The sequence below is a fragment of the Oncorhynchus gorbuscha genome, linkage group LG03 (genome assembly GCF_021184085.1).
Source record: "Oncorhynchus gorbuscha isolate QuinsamMale2020 ecotype Even-year linkage group LG03, OgorEven_v1.0, whole genome shotgun sequence".
NCBI classification, from domain to species: Eukaryota; Metazoa; Chordata; class Actinopteri; order Salmoniformes; family Salmonidae; genus Oncorhynchus; species Oncorhynchus gorbuscha.
The window spans coordinates 104,956,161-104,976,373 of NC_060175.1; the positions used below are offsets into that span (position 1 = coordinate 104,956,161).

The 20,213-nt window shown below is 44.2% G+C and overlaps 1 protein-coding gene across 4 annotated transcripts; it reads left to right on the forward strand.

Moving 5' to 3' along the window:
- Positions 1-7,451: 7,451 nt before the first annotated feature.
- Positions 7,452-19,559, forward strand: lhfpl4b (LHFPL tetraspan subfamily member 4b). Of its 4 annotated transcripts, none has more exons than XM_046344776.1 (6): positions 7,452-7,831; positions 14,463-14,686; positions 15,515-15,719; positions 16,993-17,220; positions 18,160-18,225; positions 18,989-19,559. In XM_046344776.1, the coding sequence occupies exons 2-5, from the start codon at positions 14,468-14,470 to the stop codon at positions 18,183-18,185; spliced, it is 678 nt and encodes a 225-aa protein (XP_046200732.1). In that variant the 5' UTR covers positions 7,452-7,831; positions 14,463-14,467; the 3' UTR covers positions 18,186-18,225; positions 18,989-19,559. The 4 variants fall into 4 exon arrangements, with proteins under 4 accessions (XP_046200732.1, XP_046200733.1, XP_046200734.1 ...); XM_046344777.1 differs by having other exon boundaries at positions 18,992-19,559; XM_046344778.1 differs by having other exon boundaries at positions 19,086-19,559.
- The last annotated feature ends 654 nt before the right edge of the window (positions 19,560-20,213 follow it).

Consider the following 20,213-nt stretch of genomic DNA (forward strand, 5'->3'; position numbering starts at 1 on the left):
AGTCCCTCTTTTTGCAAATTAACTGAATCCCCGAAAAAACATTTAAACTTGAACTAAGGATGCCTCCAAGCTGCTTCAGGAGCGTCAAGGTATGTAGGTATGTAGGTATGTAGAAGGTATATAGGTATGTAGAAGGTATGTAGGTATGTAGAAGGTATGTATGTATGTAGAAGGTATATAGGTATGTAGAAGGTATGTAGGTATGTAGAAGTATGTAGGTATGTAGAAGGTATGTAGGTATGTAGAAGGTATGTAGGTATGTAGAAGGTATGTAGGTATGTAGAAGCCTATGGCTTTATGACTGTTGTGTTCAATAGACAAGGAGAGCATAGGGTTAGTCGTTGGGTGGTAGAAGGTTTGCTGTTACATTTATGGCTTACCAAAAGTAATTCTGGAAACATAAACAGATCATTAAGTGTTATTACATACAGCCAGGGAGAACTGTTGGATAACAGAGTGACGTCAACTTACCAGCACTACAACCAGGAATACAACTTTCCCGAAGTGGTTCCTTGGTCCGCACCTCCCAGGGCATTTGAACTGATTCCAGAGGCCGACCTAAAACAACGCCGCCGGTGGAGAGAGGAGCTGGAGCGGTCTTCCAGTCAGACTTCGGAGATGCGCATACCACCCACCGCTTCCGAGTATAATACTCGCCTTCCAGGAAGGTGAATGTATAATGATTAACAACTCATGGTGTAATTGTAACAACATACAGAAACTCAAGTCCTTTTGTTCCCCTGACTTAGAATTCCTCACAATCAAATGTATTATCTCCCAAGAGTATTATCTCCCAAGATAATTATCTTTGGTTATTGTCACAGCCGTGTATATCTCCCCTCAAGCCGATACCACGACGGCCCTCAAGGAACTTCACTGGACTTTATATGCAAACTGGAAACCACATATCCTGAAGCTGCATTTATTGTAGCTGGGGATTTTAACAAGGCACATTTGAGAAATTCTATCAGTATATCGACTGTAGCAGTCGCGCTGGAAAAACACTGGACCATTGTTACTCTAACTTCCGCGATGCATAGAAGGCCCTCCCCCACCCTTGATTTTGCCAAATCTGACCAATACTCAATTTTTCTCCTCCAAGATTGTTTTGATCACGTGGACTGGGATATGTTTCCGTGCAGCCTCAGACAATAATATCGATAATATATGCTGATTCGGTGAGTGATTCGGTGAGTGAGTTTACCTGGAAGTGTATAGGAGATGTTGTACCCACTGTGACTATTAAAACCTACCCTAACCAGAAACCGTGGAAAGATGGCAGCATTTGAGCAAAACTGAAAGCGCATACCATTGTATTTTATCATGGCAAGGCTGGGAATATGGCCTAATACAAACAGAGCATTTCTTCCCTCTGCAAGGCAATCAAACAGGTAAAATGTCAGTATAGAGACAAAGTAGAGTCGCAATTCAACGGCTCAGACACGAGACATATGTGGCAGGGTCTACAGACAATCACGGACTACAAAAAAGAAAACCAGCCACGTCATGGACACCGACGTCTTGCATCCAGACAAACTAAACACCTTCTTTGCCCGCTTTGACGATTATACAGTGCCACCGACGCAGCCCGCTACCAAAGACTGTGGGCTCTCCTCCTCCATGGCCGACATTAGGAAGATATTTAAACGTGTTAACCCTCGCAAGGCTGCCCAGGCGGCATCCCTAGCCGCGTCCTCAGAGCATGCACAGACCAGCTGGCTCGTGTGTTTATAAACATATTCAATCTCTCCCTATCCCATTCTGTTGTGCCCACATGCTTCAAGATGAACGCCATTGTTCCTGTACACAGAATGCAAAGGTAACTGAACTAAATGAATATCGCCCTGTAGCACTCACATCTGTCATCCTAAAGTGTAAAGTGCTTTGAGAGACTAGTCAAGGATCATGTCATCTCCACCTTACCTGTCACACTAAACCCACTTCAATTTGCTTACCGCCCCAATAGGTCCACAGACGATGCAATCGCCATCACACTGCACACTGCCCTATCCCATCTGGACAAGAGGAATACCTATGTAAGACTGCTGTTCATTGACTATAGCTCAGCATTCAACACCATAGTACCCTTCAAGCTCATCATTAAGGTTGAGATCCTGGGTCTCAAATCCCCGCCCTGTGCAAATGTGTCCTGGACTCTCCACTTCGCTGATCCTCAACACCGGGGGCACAAGGGTGAATGCTCAGCCCCCTCCTGTACTCAATCATCAAGTTTGCAGACGACACAACAGTAGTAGGCTTGATTACCAACACCTACAGGGAGGAGATGAGGGCTCTCGGAGTGTGGTGTCAGGAAGATAACCTCTCACTCAACGTCAACAAAACAAAGGAGATGATCGTGGACTTCAGGAAACAGTAGAGGGAGCACCCCCCTATCTACATCAATGGGACAGCAGTGGAGAAGGTGGAAACTTTTAAGTTCCTCGGAGTTCACATCACAGACAAACTGAAATGGTCCATTCACACAGACAGTGTGGTGAAGAAGATGCAACAGCGCCTCTTCAACCTCAGGGGGATGAAGATATTTGGTTTGCCACCTAAAACCCTCACAAACTATTACAGACGCACAATTGAGAGCATCCTGCTGGGTATGACACCTGCACCGCCCACAACCGCAGGGCTCTCCAGAGGGTGGTGCGGCCTGCAAAACACATCGCCCTCCAAGATACCTACAGCACCCGATGTCACAGAAAGACTAAAAAGATCGTAAAGGATAATGATGGTTTATGATAATTGCAGTTTAGCAGCGGTGTAAAACGTTGCTAACTAACTAACCAACTAGGCAGTTATGAAGTTATGGGACATTAAAGTGAAACATGGTGGGGCCTACCGAGTGGCGCAGTGAGGTGTCACTACAGACTCGGGTTCAATCCAAGGCTGTGTCACAGCCGGCCGTGACCAGAAGACCCATGAGGCAGTGCACAAATGTCCCAGCGTCGTCCAGGTTAGGGGAGGGTTTGGCCCAGCGTTGTCCAGGTTAGGGGAGGGTTTGGCCCAGCGTAGTCCAGGTTAGGGGAGGGTTTGGCCCAGTGTCGTCCAGGTTAGGGGAGGGTTTGGCCCAGCGTCGTCCAGGTTAGGGGAGGGTTTGGCCCAGCGTCGTCCAGGTTAGGGGAGGGTTTGGCCCAGCGTAGTCCAGGTTAGGGGAGGGTTTGGCCCAGCGTCGTCCAGGTTAGGGGAGGGTTTGGCCCAGCGTAGTCCAGGTTAGGGGAGGGTTTGGCCCAGTGTCGTCCAGGTTAGGGGAGGGTTTGGCCCAGCGTCGTCCAGGTTAGGGGAGGGTTTGGCCCAGTGTCATCCAGGTTAGGGGAGGGTTTGGCTCAGCGTCGTCCAGGTTAGGGGAGGGTTTGACCCAGTGTCGTCCAGGTTAGGGGAGGGTTTGGCCCAGCGTCGTCCAGGTTAGGGGAGGGTTTGGCCCAGCGTCGTCCAGGTTAGGGGAGGGTTTGGCCCAGCGTTGTCCGGGTTAGGGGAGGGTTTGGCCCAGCGTCATCCGGGTTAGGGGAGGGTTTGGCCCAGCATCGTCCAGGTTAGGGAAGGGTTTGACTGGCGAATTCATAGAACAGCGCAAACTGGCTCTAACCAGAATTAAGAGGAGTAGGAGGCCTCGGTGCACAACTGAGCAAGAGGACAAGTACATTAGAGTGCCTCACAAGTCCTCAACTGGCAGCTTGATTAAATAGTACTCTCAAAACACCAGTCTCAACATCAACAGTCAAAATATTAAGATGGGCAAAAGAACACAGACACTGGACAGAAGAACTTTGGACAAAGGTGGAGAGCATTATTCGAGGAGGTGGAGCGTATTATTAGTGGAGCTGGAGAGTATTAGAGGAGGTGGAGTGTATTATTAGAGGAGGTGGAGAGTATTAATATAAGAGATGGAGTGTATTATTAAAGGAGATGGAGAGTATTATCGGAGGAGGTGGAGAGTATTATTAGAGGAGGTGGAGTGTATTATTAGAGGAGGTGGAGTGTATTATTAGAGGAGGTGGAGAGTATTATTAGAGGAGGTGGAGAGTATTATTAGAGGAGGTGGAGTGTGTTATTTGAGGAAGTAGAGTGTATTATTAGAGGAGGTGGAGAGTATTATTAGAGGAGGTGGGGAGTATTATCGGAGGAGGTGGAGAGTATTATTTGAGGAGGTGGAGAGTATTATTAGAGGAGGTGGAGAGTATTATTAGAGGAGATGGAGAGTATTATTAGAGGAGATTATTATCGGAGGAGGTGGAGAGTATTAGTGAAGGTGGCGAGTATTATTAGAGGAGATGGAGCGTATTATTAGAGGAGGTGTAGAGTATTAGAGGAGGTGGAGAGTATTATTAGAGGAGATGGAAAGTATTATTAGAGGAGGTGGAGAGTATTAGTGAAGGTGGAGAGTATTATTAGAGGAGGCGGAGACTATTATTAGAGGAGGTGGAGTGTGTTATTAGAGGAGGTGGAGAGTATTATTAGAGGAGGTGGAGAGTATTATTAGAGGAGATGGAAAGTATTATTAGAGGAGGTGGAGAGTATTAGTGAAGGTGGAGGGTATTATTAGAGAAGATGGTGCGTATTATTAGCGGAGCTGGAGAGTATTAAAGGAGGTGGAGTGTATTATTAGAGGAGGTGGAGAGTATTAGTGAAGGTGGAGGGTATTATTAGAGAAGATGGTGCGTATTATTAGCGGAGCTGGAGAGTATTAAAGGAGGTGGAGTGTATTATTAGAGGAGGTGGAGAGTATTAATATAAGAGATGGAGTGTATTATTAAAGGAGATGGAGAGTATTATCGGAGGAGGTGGAGAGTATTATTAGAGGAGGTGGAGTGTATTATTAGAGGAGGTGGAGTGTATTATTAGAGGAGGTGGAGAGTATTATTAGAGGAGGTGGAGAGTATTATTAGAGGAGGTGGAGTGTGTTATTTGAGGAGGTGGAGTGTCTTATTAGAGGAGGTGGAGAGTATTATTAGAGGAGGTGGGGAGTATTATCGGAGGAGGTGGAGAGTATTATTAGAGGAGGTGGAGAGTATTATTAGAGGAGGTGGAGAGTATTATTAGAGGAGGTGGAGAGTATTATTAGAGGAGATTATTATCGGAGGAGGTGGAGAGTATTAGTGAAGGTGGCGAGTATTATTAGAGGAGATGGAGCGTATTATTAGAGGAGGTGTAGAGTATTAGAGGAGGTGGAGAGTATTATTAGAGGAGATGGAAAGTATTATTAGAGGAGGTGGAGAGTATTATTAGAGGAGGCAGATACTATTATTAGAGGAGGTGGAGAGTATTATTAGAGGAGGTGGAGAGTATTATTAGAGGAGGCGGAGACTATTATTAGAGGAGGTGGAGTGTGTTATTAGAGGAGGTGGAGAGTATTATTAGAGGAGGTGGAGAGTATTATTAGAGGAGATGGAAAGTATTATTAGAGGAGTTGGAGAGTATTATTAGAGGAGATGAAAAGTATTATTAGAGGAGGTGGAGAGTATTAGTGAAGGTGGAGGGTATTATTAGAGAAGATGGTGCGTATTATTAGCGGAGGTGTAGAGTATTAGAGGAGGTGGAGAGTATTATTAGAGGAGATGGAACGTATTATTAGAGGAGGTGTAGAGTATTAGAGGAGGTGGAGAGTATTATTAGAGGAGATGGAAAGTATTATTAGCGGAGGTGGAGAGTATTATTAGAGGAGATGGAAAGTCTGTCTGTCTGTCTGTCTGTCTGTCTGTCTGTCTGTCTGTCTGTCTGTCTGTCTGTCTGTCTGTCTGTCTGTCTGTCTGTCTGTCTGTCTGTCTGTCTGTCTGTCTGTCTGTGTACTGTCTGTCTGTCTGTCTCATCTCTCCTCCATCTCATCTCTCCTCCCTCCCTCCATCTCATCTCTCCTCCATCTCATCTCTCCTCCCTCCCTCCATCTCATCTCTCCTCCCTCCCTCCCTCCACCTCATCTCTCCTCCCTCCCTCCTTCTCATCTCTCCTCCATCTCATCTCTCATCTCTCCTCCATCTCATCTCTCCTCCCTCCCTTCATCTCATCTCTCCTCCCTCCTTCCATCTCATCTCTCCTCCCTCCTTCCATCTCATCTCTCCTCCCTCCCTCCATCTCATCTCTCCTCCCTCCCTCCATCTCATCTCTCCTCCCTACCTCCATCTCATCTCTCCTCCCTCCATCTCATCTCTCCTCCCTCCCTCCATCTCATCGCTCCTCCCTCCCTCCCTCCATCTCATCTCTGCGTCCTTCTCCCTCCATCTCATCTCTTCTCCCTCCATCTCATCTCTGCTTCCTCCTCCCTCCATGTCATCTCTCCTCCCTCCATCTATTCTCTCCTCCCTCCATCTCATCTCTCCTCCCTCCCTCCCTCCCTCCATCTCATCTCTCCATCTCATCTCTCCTCCCTCCATCTCATCTCTCCTCCCTCCCTCCCTCCCTCCATCTCATCTCTGCGTCCTTCTCCCTCCATCTCATCTCTTCTCCCTCCATCTCATCTCTGCTTCCTCCTCCCTCCCATCTCATCCCTGCTTCCTTCTCCCCCCCACATCACACACCCACTCACAGTGCTGGTTCAAGGTTGACAAAGTTGTAATTTTTGACAACATATATCAAGATAAAGAGGAGACAGCACAGTCTGTGCTCCTTCTCCCTGTGTGGTAACCAGGGACAGACCTGAATCCTAATCAGAATTCTGTCCTCAGGGCCGGCTCATCCAAGGTCACAGTAGTGCATGTGTGTCATCACAGTGTGATCGATGATCCATCACAGGACAGTTAACCACTCTCGCTCTTCAGCCAAAAGATGGACAGAATAATGAAGAAATTAAGGAGTGTTTTATACTCTCACCTTTTCTACTTCTAGCTCCCTCTGCCTCTCTCCTCTGTCTCTCTCCTCTGCCTCTCTCCTCTGTCTCTCTCCTCTGTCTCTCTCCTCTGTCTGCCTCCTCTGTCTCTCTGCCTCTCCTCTGACTGTCTCCTCTGTCTGTCTATCTGTCTCTCTGCCTCTCCTCTGTCTCCCTCCTCTGTCTGTCTATCTGTCTCTCTGCATCTCCTCTGTCTCCCTCCTCTGTCTGTCTATCTGTCTCTCTGCCTCTCCTCTGTCTCCCTCCTCTGTCTGTCTATCTGTCTCTCTGCCTCTCCTCTGTCTCCCTCCTCTGTCTGTCTATCTGTCTCTCCTCTGTCTGTCTCTCTGCCTCTCCTCTGTCTCCCTCCTCTGTCTGTCTCTCTGCCTCTCCTCTGTCTCTCTCCTCTGTCTGTCTATCTGTCTCTCTGTCTCTCCTCTGTCTCCCTCCTCTGTCTGTCTCTCTGCCTCTCCTCTGTCTCTCTCCTCTGTCTCTCTGTGGTCATTCCGCTTCAGTGCTCATTGCTGCAGCATTCTGTAGTAGAGGAAACCCATCCCCCAACAGAACCACTATGACACACTCTCAATGCCTCTCCCTCCCACTCACTTTTACCCACCCCCCTCCCTTCCCAACCTTCCATCCTGTTCTGCCTCTCTCAGCCTCTCTAGCTCTCCCTCCTTTCCAGTCTGTATCTAAACCCCCCCTCTCAGCCTCTCTAGCTCTCCCTCCTTTCCAGTCTGTGTCTAACCCCCCTCCCTGCTCTCCTCTTTCCGTTTGTGACGGAGATAATCTCTCCCTGATGCTGATGGTTTGGGCCTGTGCATGATGTTGTTCATCCAGCCGCCATCATTCCACGGAGAGAAACAGAGAGTCTCGCTTTTCAAATGGTCTATTTCTCCATCACTCCCTCGTTCGTTCGGGACCAGATCCTCTCGGCATTCGTAATCTAAATCTGGTCTGATTTCTGGTTGGTCGATCTACATTAAGGGGACGGAACCACAGCAGTCTGTTGCTAGCAGCGGAAAGGTGACCCATCTATAGATTCTTATATATGTTTGCATATGTCTCTCTGTCTGTCTGTCTGTCTGTCTGTCTGTCTGTCTGTCTGTCTGTCTGTCTGTCTGTCTGTCTGTCTGTCTGTCTGTCTGTCTGTCTGTCTGTCTGTCTGTCTGTCTGTCTGTCTGTCTGTCTGTCTGTCTGTCTGTCTGTCTGTGACATTGTTTGCGTTGCATAGCTTTTTTCAAACCATTGATAGATGCTTTTAATATTTTCTTTCCGTTAGATAGAGGTCATTTTTTGAGCATGAGATTATGCGTTCATTATCCTCAGTGTATCTTTGTGTAGATACCCTTCATACACCGCTGTGGTCCATCTGTCTGTCTGTCTGTCTGTCTGTCTGTCTGTCTGTCTGTCTGTCTGTCTGTCTGTCTGTCTGTCTGTCTGTCTGTCTGTCTGTCTGTCTGTCTGTCTGTCTGTCTGTCTGTCTGTCTGTCTGTCTGTCTGTCTGTCTGTCTGTCTGTCTGTCTGTCTGTCTGTCTGTCTGTCTGTCTGTCTGTCTGTCTGTCTGTCTGTCTGTCTGTCTGTCTGTCTGTCTACGTCTGTCTGTCTGTCTGTCTGTCTGTCTGTCTGTCTGTCTGTCTGTCTGTCTGTCTGTCTGTCTGTCTGTCTGTCTGTCTGTCTGTCTGTCTGTCTGTCTGTCTGTCTGTCTGTCTACGTCTGTACGTCTGTACGTCTGTACGTCTGTGTCTGTCTGTCTGTCTGTCTGTCTGTCTGTCTGTCTGTCTGTCTGTCTGTCTGTCTGTCTGTCTGTCTGTCTGTCTGTCTGTCTGTCTACGTCTGTCTGTACGTCTGTACGTCTGTACGTCTGTCTGTCTGTCTGTCTGTCTGTCTGTCTGTCTGTCTGTCTGTCTGTCTGTCTGTCTGTCTGTCTGTCTGTCTGTCTGTCTGTCTGTCTGTCTGTCTGTCTGTCTGTCTGTCTACGTCTGTACGTCTGTACGTCTGTACGTCTGTACTGTCTGTCTGTCTCTGTACATTATGTCATATATATATCAGATACATACAGAACATTCAGAAAGTATTCAGACCCTTTGATTTGTAGGGGAGCTGAAGGATGGGACTGGATGGTATTAGGAGATAGATGGGAGGGGTTGAGGGGAGCTGAAGGATGGGATTGGATGGTGTTCAGAGATAGATGGGAGGGGTTGAGGGTAGCTGAAGGATGGGACTGGATGGTGTTAGGAGATAGATGGGAGGGGTTGAGGGGAGCTGAAGGATGGGATTGGATGGTGTTCAGAGATAGATGGGAGGGGTTGAGTGGAGCTGAAGGATGGGACTGGATGGTGTTAGGAGATAGATGGGAGGGGTTGAGGGGAGCTGAAGGATGGGATTGGATGGTGTTAGGAGATAGATGGGAGGGGTTGAGGGGAGCTGAAGGATGGGATTGGATGGTGTTAGGAGATAGATGGGAGGGCTTGAGGGTAGCTGAAGGATGGGACTGGATGGTGTTAGGAGATAGATGGGAGGGGTTGAGGGTAGCTGAAGGATGGGACTGGATGGTGTTAGGAGATAGATGGGAGGGGTTGAGGGGAGCTGAAGGATGGGATTGGATGGTGTTCAGAGATAGATGGGAGGGGTTGAGTGGAGCTGAAGGATGGGACTGGATGGTGTTAGGAGATAGATGGGAGGGCTTGAGGGTAGCTGAAGGATGGGATTGGATGGTGTTAGGAGATAGATGGGAGGGGTTGAGGGTAGCTGAAGGATGGGACTGGATGGTATTAGGAGATAGATTTGAGGGGAGCTGAAGGATGGAATTAAAAACAAACAAAATACAAAATATTGGAAAATAAAGTGTCTGTAAAAATGTATATCGTATGTACTGTAAATGTGATGTTAAAGTTCTTTTATTTTGAGTACATTTTTACAAACATTAAAAAATATATTTTTAAAAATTGCTTTGTCATTTATGAGGTATTGTGTGTAGATTGATTTAGAATCCGTTTTTGTAATCCGTTTTAGAGTAAGGATGTAACATAACAAAATGTGGATAAAGTCAGGAGGATCTGAATTCTTTCAGAATGCACAAACAGGAAGTAGAAGCCTAAGTGTCCGTTGGTTTACTCTAATTAGGGGAAGGCTGGTAGGGTTAGGAGGAACATACTAAAGGAAATAAGTCTAAATAAGTTCAGGAGTACAAATGTGCTTAACAAGTCACATAATAAGTCTCATGCACTCTGTGTGTAATAATAGTGTTTAACATTATTTTTAAATGACTATCTCATCTCTGTACCCCACACATACAATTATCTGTAGGATCCCTCAGTCGAAGCAGTGAATTTCAAACACAAATTCAACCACAAAGACCAAGGAGGTTTTCCAATGCCTCGCTAAGAAGGGCACCTATTGGTAGATGGGTAAAAACAAAAACAGACATTAAATATCCCCGTTGAGCATGGTGAAGTTATTAATTACACTTTGGATGGGATATCAACACAACCAGTCACTATAAAGATACAGGTGTCCTTCCTAACTCAGTTGCCAGAGAGGAAGGAAACCACTCAGGGATTTCACCATGAGACCAATGTTGACTTTAAAACTGTTATGGAGTTGAATGGCTGTTTTTTTTCTCAACATTTTATTTAACAAGGTAGGCTAGTTGAGAACAAGTTCTCATTTACAACTGCGACCTGGACAAGAAAAAACAAAGCAGAGTTACACATGGAATAAACAAACAAACATACAATCAATAGTACAGTAGAAAAATCTATATACAAAATCTATATACAGCATGTGCAAATTAGGTAGGAATAGAGAGGTAAGGCAATAAATAGGCCATGGTGGTGAAGTAATTACAATATAGCAATTAAACACTGGAATGGTAGATGTGCAGAAGATGATGTGCAAGTAGAGATACTGGGGTGCAAAGGAGCAAGATAAATAAATAAATACAGTATGGGGATGAGGTAGATTGGATGGGTCAGAGATGTTTTTGTTGAATGGCTGTGATAGGAGAAAACTGAGGATGGATCAACAACATGATAGTTAATAATATAATAATAATAATATATAATAATATATGCTATTTAGCAGACGCTTTTATCCAAAGCGACTTACAGTCATGTGTGCATACATTCTATGTATGGGTGGTCCCGGGGATCGAACCCACTACCCTGGCGTTACAAGCGCCATGCTCTACCAACTGAGCTACAGAAGGATCACAATCCACAATACTAACCTACATGACAAAAGAAGGAAGCCTGTACAAAATAAACATATTCCAAAACATGCATCCTGTTTGCACTAAAGTAATTCTGCAAAAAATGTGGAAAAGCAAATCACTTTTTTGTCCTGAATACAAAGTGTTATGTTTGGGGCAAATCAATTACAACACTTTACTGAGTACCACTCTCTTTATTTTCAAGCATTGGTGGCTGCATCATGTTATGGGTATTCTTGTAATCGTTAAGGAGGGGGGAGTTTTTCAGGATAATAATGAAATGGAATGGAGCTAAACACAGGCAAAATCCGAGAGGAAAACCTGGTTCAGTCTGCTTCCCACCAGACACTGGGAGATTAATTCACCTTTCAACAGGACAATAACCTGGTTCAGTCTGCTTCCCACCAGACACTGGGAGATTAATTCACCTTTCAACAGGACAATAACCTGGTTCAGTCTGCTTCCCACCAGACACTGGGAGATTAATTCACCTTTCAGCAGGACAATAACCTGGTTCAGTCTGCTTCCCACCAGACACTGGGAGATTAATTCACCTTTCAGCAGGACAATAACCTAAAACACAAGGCCAAATCTACACTGGAGTTGCTTACCAAGAAGACATTGAATGTTCAGACTTTAATCGGCTTGAAAACTATAGCAAGACCTGAAAATGGTTGATGATCAACAACCAATTTGACAGAGATTTAATAATTTTCAAAATAATAATGGGATAATGTTGCACAATCCAGGTGTGGAAAGCTCTTAGATATTTATCCAGAAAGACTCACAGCTGTAATCACTCTTAGAGACTTACCCAGAAAGACTCACAGCTGTAATCACTCTTAGAGACTTACACAGAAAGACTCACAGCTGTAATCACTCTTAGAGACTTATCCAGAAAGACTCACAGCTGTAATCACTCTTAGAGACTTATCCAGAAAGACTCACAGCTGTAATCACTCTTAGAGACTTATCCAGAAAGACTCACAGCTGTAATCACTCTTAGAGACTTACACAGAAAGACTCACAGCTGTAATCACTCTTAGAGACTTATCCAGAAAGACTCTCCAGAAAGACTCACAGCTGTAATCTCTCTTAGAGACTTATCCAGAAAGACTCACAGCTGTAATCACTCTTAGAGACTTATCCAGAAAGACTCACAGCTGTAATCTCTCTTAGAGACTTACCCAGAAAGACTCACAGCTGTAATCACTCTTAGAGACTTACCCAGAAAGACTCACAGCTGTAATCACTCTTAGAGACTTACACAGAAAGACTCACAGCTGTAATCACTCTTAGAGACTTATCCAGAAAGACTCACAGCTGTAATCTCTCTTAGAGACTTATCCAGAAAGACTCACAGCTGTAATCACTCTTAGAGACTTACACAGAAAGACTCACAGCTGTAATCACTCTTAGAGACTAACCCAGAAAGACTCACAGCTGTAATCACTCTTAGAGACTTACACAGAAAGACTCACAGCTGTAATCACTCTTAGAGACTTATCCAGAAAGACTCACAGCTGTAATCACTCTTCTTACACAGAAAGACTCACAGAGACTCACAGCTGTAATCCCAGAAAGACTCACAGCTGTAATCACTCTTAGAGACTCCAGAAAGACTCACAGCTGACTTACCCAGAAAGACTCACAGCTGTAATCACTCTTAGAGACTTACACAGAAAGACTCACAGCTGTAATCACTCTTAGAGACTTACACAGAAAGACTCACAGCTGTAATCACTCTTAGAGACTTATCCAGAAAGACTCACAGCTGTAATCACTCTTAGAGACTTATCCAGAAAGACTCACAGCTGTAATCACTCTTAGAGACTTACACAGAAAGACTCACAGCTGTAATCACTCTTAGAGACTTACACAGAAAGACTCACAGCTGTAATCACTCTTAGAGACTTACACAGAAAGACTCACAGCTGTAATCACTCTTAGAGACTTATCCAGAAAGACTCACAGCTGTAATCACTCTTAGAGACTTATCCAGAAAGACTCACAGCTGTAATCACTCTTAGAGACTTATCCAGAAAGACTCACAGCTGTAATCACTCTTAGAGACTTACACAGAAAGACTCACAGCTGTAATCACTCTTAGAGACTTACCCAGAAAGACTCACAGCTGTAATCACTCTTAGAGACTTACACAGAAAGACTCACAGCTGTAATCACTCTTAGAGACTTATCCAGAAAGACTCACAGCTGTAATCACTCTTAGAGACTTACACAGAAAGACTCACAGCTGTAATCACTCTTAGAGACTCACCCAGATAGACTCACAGCTGTAATCGCTGCCAAAGGTGCTTCTACAAAGTTCTACAAAGACATGTTTTCACATTGTCATTATGAGGTGTTGTGTGTAAATGGATAAAATATATATATATATAAATATATTTAATCCATTTTGAATTCAGGCTGTATTGTTGTTGTTGCTATTGTTGTTGTTGTTATTACTGTTGTTGATATTGTTGTTGTTGCTATTACTGTTGTTGCTATTGTTGTTGTTGTTATCACTGTTGTTGATATTGTGGTTGATATTGTTGTTGTTGGTATTGTTGTTGTTGCTATTGTTGTTATCACTGTTGTTGATATTGTTGTTGTTGTTATTACTGTTGTTGATATTGTTGTTGTTGCTATTGTTGTTGTTGCTATTGTTGTTATCACTGTTGTTGATATTTTTGTTGATATTGTTGTTGTTGTTGTTGTTGTTGTTATTACCGTTGTTGCTATTGTTGTTGTTATTACTGTTGTTGATATGGTTGTTGTTGCTATTGTTGTTGTTGTTGTTGTTATTACTGTTGTTGCTATTACTGTTGTTGTTATTACTGTTGTTGATATTGTTGTTGTTGCTATTGTTGTTGTTGCTATTGTTGTTGTTGTTATTACTGTTGTTGATATTGTTGTTGTTGTTATTACTGTTGTTGATATTGTTGTTGTTGATATTGTTGTTGTTGTTATTACTGTTGTTGATATTGTTGTTGTTGCTATTGTTGTTGTTGTTATTACTGTTGTTGATATTGTTGTTGTTGATATTGTTGTTGTTGTTATTACTGTTGTTGCTATTGCTGTTGTTGTTATTACTGTCATTGATATTGTTGTTGTTGCTATTATTGTTATTACTGTTGTTGATATTGTTGTTGTTGTTATTACTGTTGTTGTTGCTATTGTTGTTGTTGGTATTGTTGTTGTTGCTATTGTTGTTATCACTGTTGTTGATATTGTTGTTATTGCTATTGTTGTTGTTGCTATTGTTGTTGTTGCTATTGTTGTTGTTGCTATTGTTGTTGTTGCTATTGTTGTTGTTGCTATTGTTGTTGTTGGTATTGTTGTTGTTGTTATTACTGTTGTTGCTATTGTTGTTGTTGTTATTACTGTTGTTGATATTGTTTCTCCTCCCTGACCACTCCCCCCTTTTCCCGTTCTCCCCCTCAGTACTTATGGCGATGACCCCCCACACCGCTGAGGTAGCTCGTCTCTACCAGACAGAGTTTATCCGTAGCGCCCGGGCGGTGGGCGTCCTCTGGGCTGTGTGTACCCTCTGCTTCGCCATCATCGAGGTTGTCATCCTAATACAGCCCTCCTGGGTGGGCACCAGAGAGGTTCACTACCAGGGAGGGGGCCCCGTGCCAAAGACTGGTACCCTGGGACTGTTCGAGGTAGGGTGTGTGTGTGTGTGTGTGTGTGTGTGTGTGTGTGTGTGTGTGTGTGTGTGTGTGTGTGTGTGTGTGTGTGTGTGTGTGTGTGTGTGTGTGTGTGTGTGTGTGTGTGTGTGTGTGTGTGTGTGTGTGTGTGTGTGTGTGTGTGTGAAATACACATACTACCAGGGAAAGGGGCCCTGCACCAAAGACAGGCACCCTGGTGACTGTTCGAGGTAGGCGTGTCTTATTTTTAAAAAGGTTATAAGTCCTCAACTGAGGAAGTGAGTTTAAATTGACTATGGTCCTGACTAAACAACATCAGTTGAAAGTGTCTTACATAGAGACATACAGTATTAAGACCCTTTATAATAAGACATTAAAGGGAAAGTTCAGTATTAAGACCCTTTATAATAAGACATTAAAGGGAAAGTTCCTGTAGACTCCCAGTCATTACGCTAACGCTAGTTACTTCCTTTCAACTTCCTTCAAACTGCTGGCATGGTATCCATGGGTTCATCTGACTCAGGGTCGGTAGAAAAAAGGGCTTCATTGCCAAAATGTCGCGCTATCCCTTTAAGACTCTTACGTCTGCGTTTAACAGGTAATAAAGCATACTGTAAGTAAAGTGTTTCAGTAGCACGTATTTTTACTGAAAACGGCCCCTCCCCCCAATCCCCCCCCACCCCTCTCCCCCTCCCCCTCCCTCCCCCTCCCACCCAACCCTGATGTTTGCCACTGTGTGAGTGGAGTCTGATTGGCCGGTTCCAGAATGTCGTGGCTCACTGAGCACTCTGACCACCCCCCCCCTTCCCACCCAACCCTGATGTAATGCCACTGTGTTTGTAGGTGTGTGTGGAGTCTGATTGGCCGGTTCCAGAGTGTCGTGGCTCACTGAGCACTCTGACCCCTCTCCCAGCCTTCCAGTCCCCTGCTGTGCTGGTTTGCATGTCCCTGACCATGGTCTGGAGCAGCGTCGGCTGCCTCTCCCTCTTCAGATTCTGCAACGCCGCCACCGTCTACAAGATCTGCGCTTGGCTGCAGGTTACTGCAGGTACACATCATATCTCTATAAAGAGTTTGACCTTGAGATTGACCTTGAGATTGGCTTTGAGATTGACCTTGAGATTGACTTTGAGATTGGCCTTGAGATTGGCTTTGAGATTGGCTTTGAGATTGGCTTTGAGATTGGCCTTGAGATTGGCTTTGAGATTGGCCTTGAGATTGGCCTTGAGATTGGCCTTGAGATTGGCCTTGAGATTGGCTTTGAGATTGGCCTTGAGATTGGCCTTGAGATTGGCCTTGAGATTGACCTTGAGATTGGCCTTGAGATTGACCTTGAGATTGGCTTTGAGATTGACCTTGAGATTGACCTTGAGATTGACCTTGAGATTGGCCTTGAGATTGACCTTGAGATTGGCCTTGAGATTGACCTTGAGATTGATTTTGAGATTGACCTTGAGATTGACTTTGAGATTGGCCCTTTAAATAGCTGAACAAATCCTGATTTTGACCACCCAGTGTTGTATTCTGGTGTGTAATTATTACATGGTAATTTTAAATACATATTTCCTTTCTAGAAATGGATAATAAAGTTATATTTCTGTGCATGTTTCTATCTGGCTATAGCCTGGATCCTGACTACACTGTGCTTCTGTCCTCTAGGGGTTCTGCCTGGCTATAGCCTGGATCCTGACTACACTGTGCTTCTGTCCTCTAGGGGTTCTGCCTGGCTATAGCCTGGATCCTGACTACACTGTGCTTCTGTCCTCTAGGGGTTCTGCCTGGCTATAACCTGGATCCTGACTACAATGTGCTTCTGTCCTCTAAGGGTTCTGCCTGGCTATAGCCTGGATCCTGACTACACTGTGCTTCTGTCCTCTAGGGCTTCTGCCTGGCTATAGCCTGGATCCTGACTACACTGTGCTTCTGTCCTCTAGGGCTTCTGCCTGGCTATAGCCTGGATCCTGACTACACTGTGCTTCTGTCCTCTAGGGCTTCTGCCTGGCTATAGCCTGGATCCTGACTACACTGTGCTTCTGTCCTCTAGGGGTTCTGCCTGGCTATAGCCTGGATCCTGACTACACTGTGCTTCTGTCCTCTAAGGGTTTTACCTGGCTATAGCCTGGATCCTGACTACACTGTGCTTCTGTCCTCTAGGGGTTCTGCCTGGCTATAGCCTGGATGCTGACTACACATGAGTTTTCGTCCTCTAGGGGTTCTACCTGGCTATAGCCTGGATCCTGACTACACTGTGTTTTTGTCCTCTAGGGGTTCTGCCTGGCTATAGCCTGGATCCTGACTACATTGTGTTTTCGTCCTCTAAGGGTTCTGCCTGGCTCTCGCCTGCGTGCTGTTCCCTGACTCGTGGGATTGTGCGGACATGCGGGACCTGTGTGGTGATGGGGTGACCAGTTTCTCCTCCGGAAACTGCTCTGTCCACTGGGCCTTTGTCCTGGCCTTGTTGGGGGTCCTGGATGCTGCCATTCTTGCCACTCTGGCCTTTGTACTGGGCAACCGACAGGACGCTTTGCTACCAGAGGACACCAAGGATGGTGAGAAAAGCGCAATTTATTACAACACCCATAATTCCTTGTGTAACATATTCTGTTATTGTTATTGACTGTACGCTTGTTTATTTCGTTGTGTAACGTGTGTTGTTGTTTGTTTGTGTCCCACTGCTTTGCTTTATCAGTCGAAGCAGTGAATTTCAAACAGAGATTCAACCACAAAGACCAGGGAGGTTTTCCAATGCCTCAAAGAAGGGCCCCTATTGGTAGATGGGTACACATAAAAAAACAGCAGACATTGAATATCCCTTTGAGCATAAAGTTATTAATTACACTTTGGATGGTGTATCAATACACCCCAGTCACTACAAAGATACAGGCTTCCTTCCTAACTCAGTTGCTGGAGAGGAAGGAAACCACTCAGGGATTTCACCATGAGGCCAATGGTGACTTTAAAACAGTTACAGAGTTTACTGGCTGTGATAGGAGAAAACTGAGGATGGATCAACAACATTGTAGTTACTCCACAATACTAACCTAAATGACAGAGTGGAAAGAAGGAAGCCTTTACAGAATATAAATATTACAAAACATGAATCCTGTTTGTAACGAGGCACTAAAGTTATACTGCAAAAAAATGTGGCAAAGCAATTCACTTTTTGTCCTGAATACATAGTGTTATGTTTGGGGCAAGTCCAATACAACACATTACTTATATATAGTAGCCTTGTAATTAATTATTTTGCTCTTCACTCACGTAGTAGCCTAGTAATTAATTATTTTACTCTTCACTCGCTTAGTAACCTAGTAATTCATTATTTTACTCTTCACTGGCGTAGTAGCCTAGTAATTAATGATTTTACTCTTCACTGGCTTAGTAGCCTAGGCTACTCCTTATCTAATGTTGGTTACTAATGATAATGAACAGACACCTGTCCCTTCAGACTGTAACAACTCTTTGTGTTTCTTGTCTTCCCTCTACAGTGACAGGGTTTCTGCTGTCTGCTTAGACTGGCTGGTCCCCATTCTGTGTTATATATATCTATATAGGTGAGGCTTCTCAGTCACTTACTAAGATAGCCCTCCAGTCTGTGTTATATATATCTATATAGGTGAGGCTTCTCAGTCACTTACTAAGATAGCCCTCCAGTCTGTTCAGCAAGGCTACATTTGAAGTTGTTTGGAAGTTGAATTTGGGGGAATTGAATGAAAATGTAATTACTTGACTCACTCTTTCCTCTCTCTCTCTCTCTCTCTCCCCCATATTTATATCTATCCCCTCATTATTTTCATCTCTCACTCTTTCCTCTCTCTCTCTCTCTCTCTCTCTCTCTCCCCCCATATTTATATCTATCCCCTCATTATTTTCATGTCTCTCACTCTTCCCTCTCTCTCTCTCATTCATTTCATGTCCCTCACTCTTTCTCATTATTTTCATCTCTCACTCTTTCCTCCCTCTCTCATTATTTTCATGTCCCTCACTCTTTCCCCTCTCTCTCTCTCATTATTTTCATGTCCCTCACTCTTTCCCCTCTCTCTCTCATTATTTTCATGTCCCTCACTCTTTCCCCTCTCTCTCTCTCATTATTTTCATGTCCCTCACTCTTTCCCCTCTCTCATTATTTTCATGTCCCTCACTCTTTCCCCTCTCTCATTATTTTCATGTCCCTCACTCTTTGGGTCCTTACTGCGCTGTGTTGTCTTTTCTGTTCTCTTCTGGAACCTTCCCTTTGTTTCCTCCTGTCTTCATGTTCTCTCTTTCCTCCCGTGATGTCCTCCTCTATCCATCTTCATTGGGTCAATAAACACGCTGGAGGAAGAACCCTCTGACTCCTCCCCCTTGGTATTACATCACCATGCATATCCTGGTTACATAATGTCCCTGCATGGAAATGGTCACCTGGCAATAGTAGACCTCTGGAGCTGTGTTCTACTCCCTGAGACTGAAGACAATGATCTCCTGGAGGTTTTAAACCCTTGAGAGGCGACCGGCGCTGGACTACGGAGGAGGGAAGATGGTGACACACCGAGATATAGGACATTAGTGCTGTTACAGTTCATTTATGACGGATTATATACAGATATATTTCTCAATGTTCAGTGTTTGAGGGACAGTGTTTTGTAGGCGTGTATGAATGATGTTTTTAATGTTGTTTTTCCCTTTTCATATGAGAGAATATTTTTGCCTTATTTCCATATCACCCCGCCTGAGGGAGGCTAGATGTGATGAGGATGCTTGAGAAAAGCTTTCTTGTAGAGTTTTCTTCTCTTAGAAAAATTCCATGAACTTTATAGAATAGTATATCCTTCTTCGTTTTTCTTTTTAATCGGTGTAAATATACTTTTTTTTGTATTAAATACATTTTTGTTTATACTAAGCCTGATATTGAGTCATTTGTCAAATTCTGTTATTGTGTGCATGTTTTACTGTAGTGCCATTTCCAGTAAATGTGTGAGATATTGTATTTCTTTGTATTGTGTATTGTCTGTACTGGGATTAGAAGGCAACACTCACTCTACGACACAACATTAAAACGTATTCCATCTCGAAACGCAACCGACAGAGAAATCATGTTTTCACATCACATTTTATTATTTTATTATTTTATTACTGTGATCCACTTTTGCGAAAATATAATGCACCAGGTGTGTATTTTTGTACAAGATTTTTTAACTGCACCTGTTGACTAAGCAGCGACAACAAACGGCAATCACAGTCTGTCTCCACAAACATACTGAGTTATGAGAAAAACATGGGCAGTACAGTACTGTGTTATCTAGTATAAAGTGTGTTTTTTATGGGCAGTACAGTACTGTGTTATCTAGTATAAAGTGTGTTTTTTATGGGCAGTACAGTACTGTGTTATCTAGTATAAAGTGTGTTTTTCATGGGCAGTACAGTACTGTGTTATCCAGAATACAGTGTGTTTTCCATGGGCAGTACAGTACTGTGTTATCCATAATACCTTGTGTTTTCATGGGCAGTACAGTACTGTGTTATCCAGAATACAGTGTGTTTTCCATGGGCAGTACAGTAC

Coding starts and splice junctions, on each gene's coding strand:
- lhfpl4b (XM_046344776.1), top strand. CDS start 14,468: ATGGCGATGACCCCCCACACCGCTGAGGTAGCTCGTCTCTACCAGACA. Junction 15,720..16,992: donor TTGGCTGCAGGTTACTGCAG/GTACACATCATA, acceptor TCGTCCTCTAAG/GGTTCTGCCTGGCTCTCGCC. Junction 17,221..18,159: donor ACCAGAGGACACCAAGGATG/GTGAGAAAAGCG, acceptor TTCCCTCTACAG/TGACAGGGTTTCTGCTGTCT.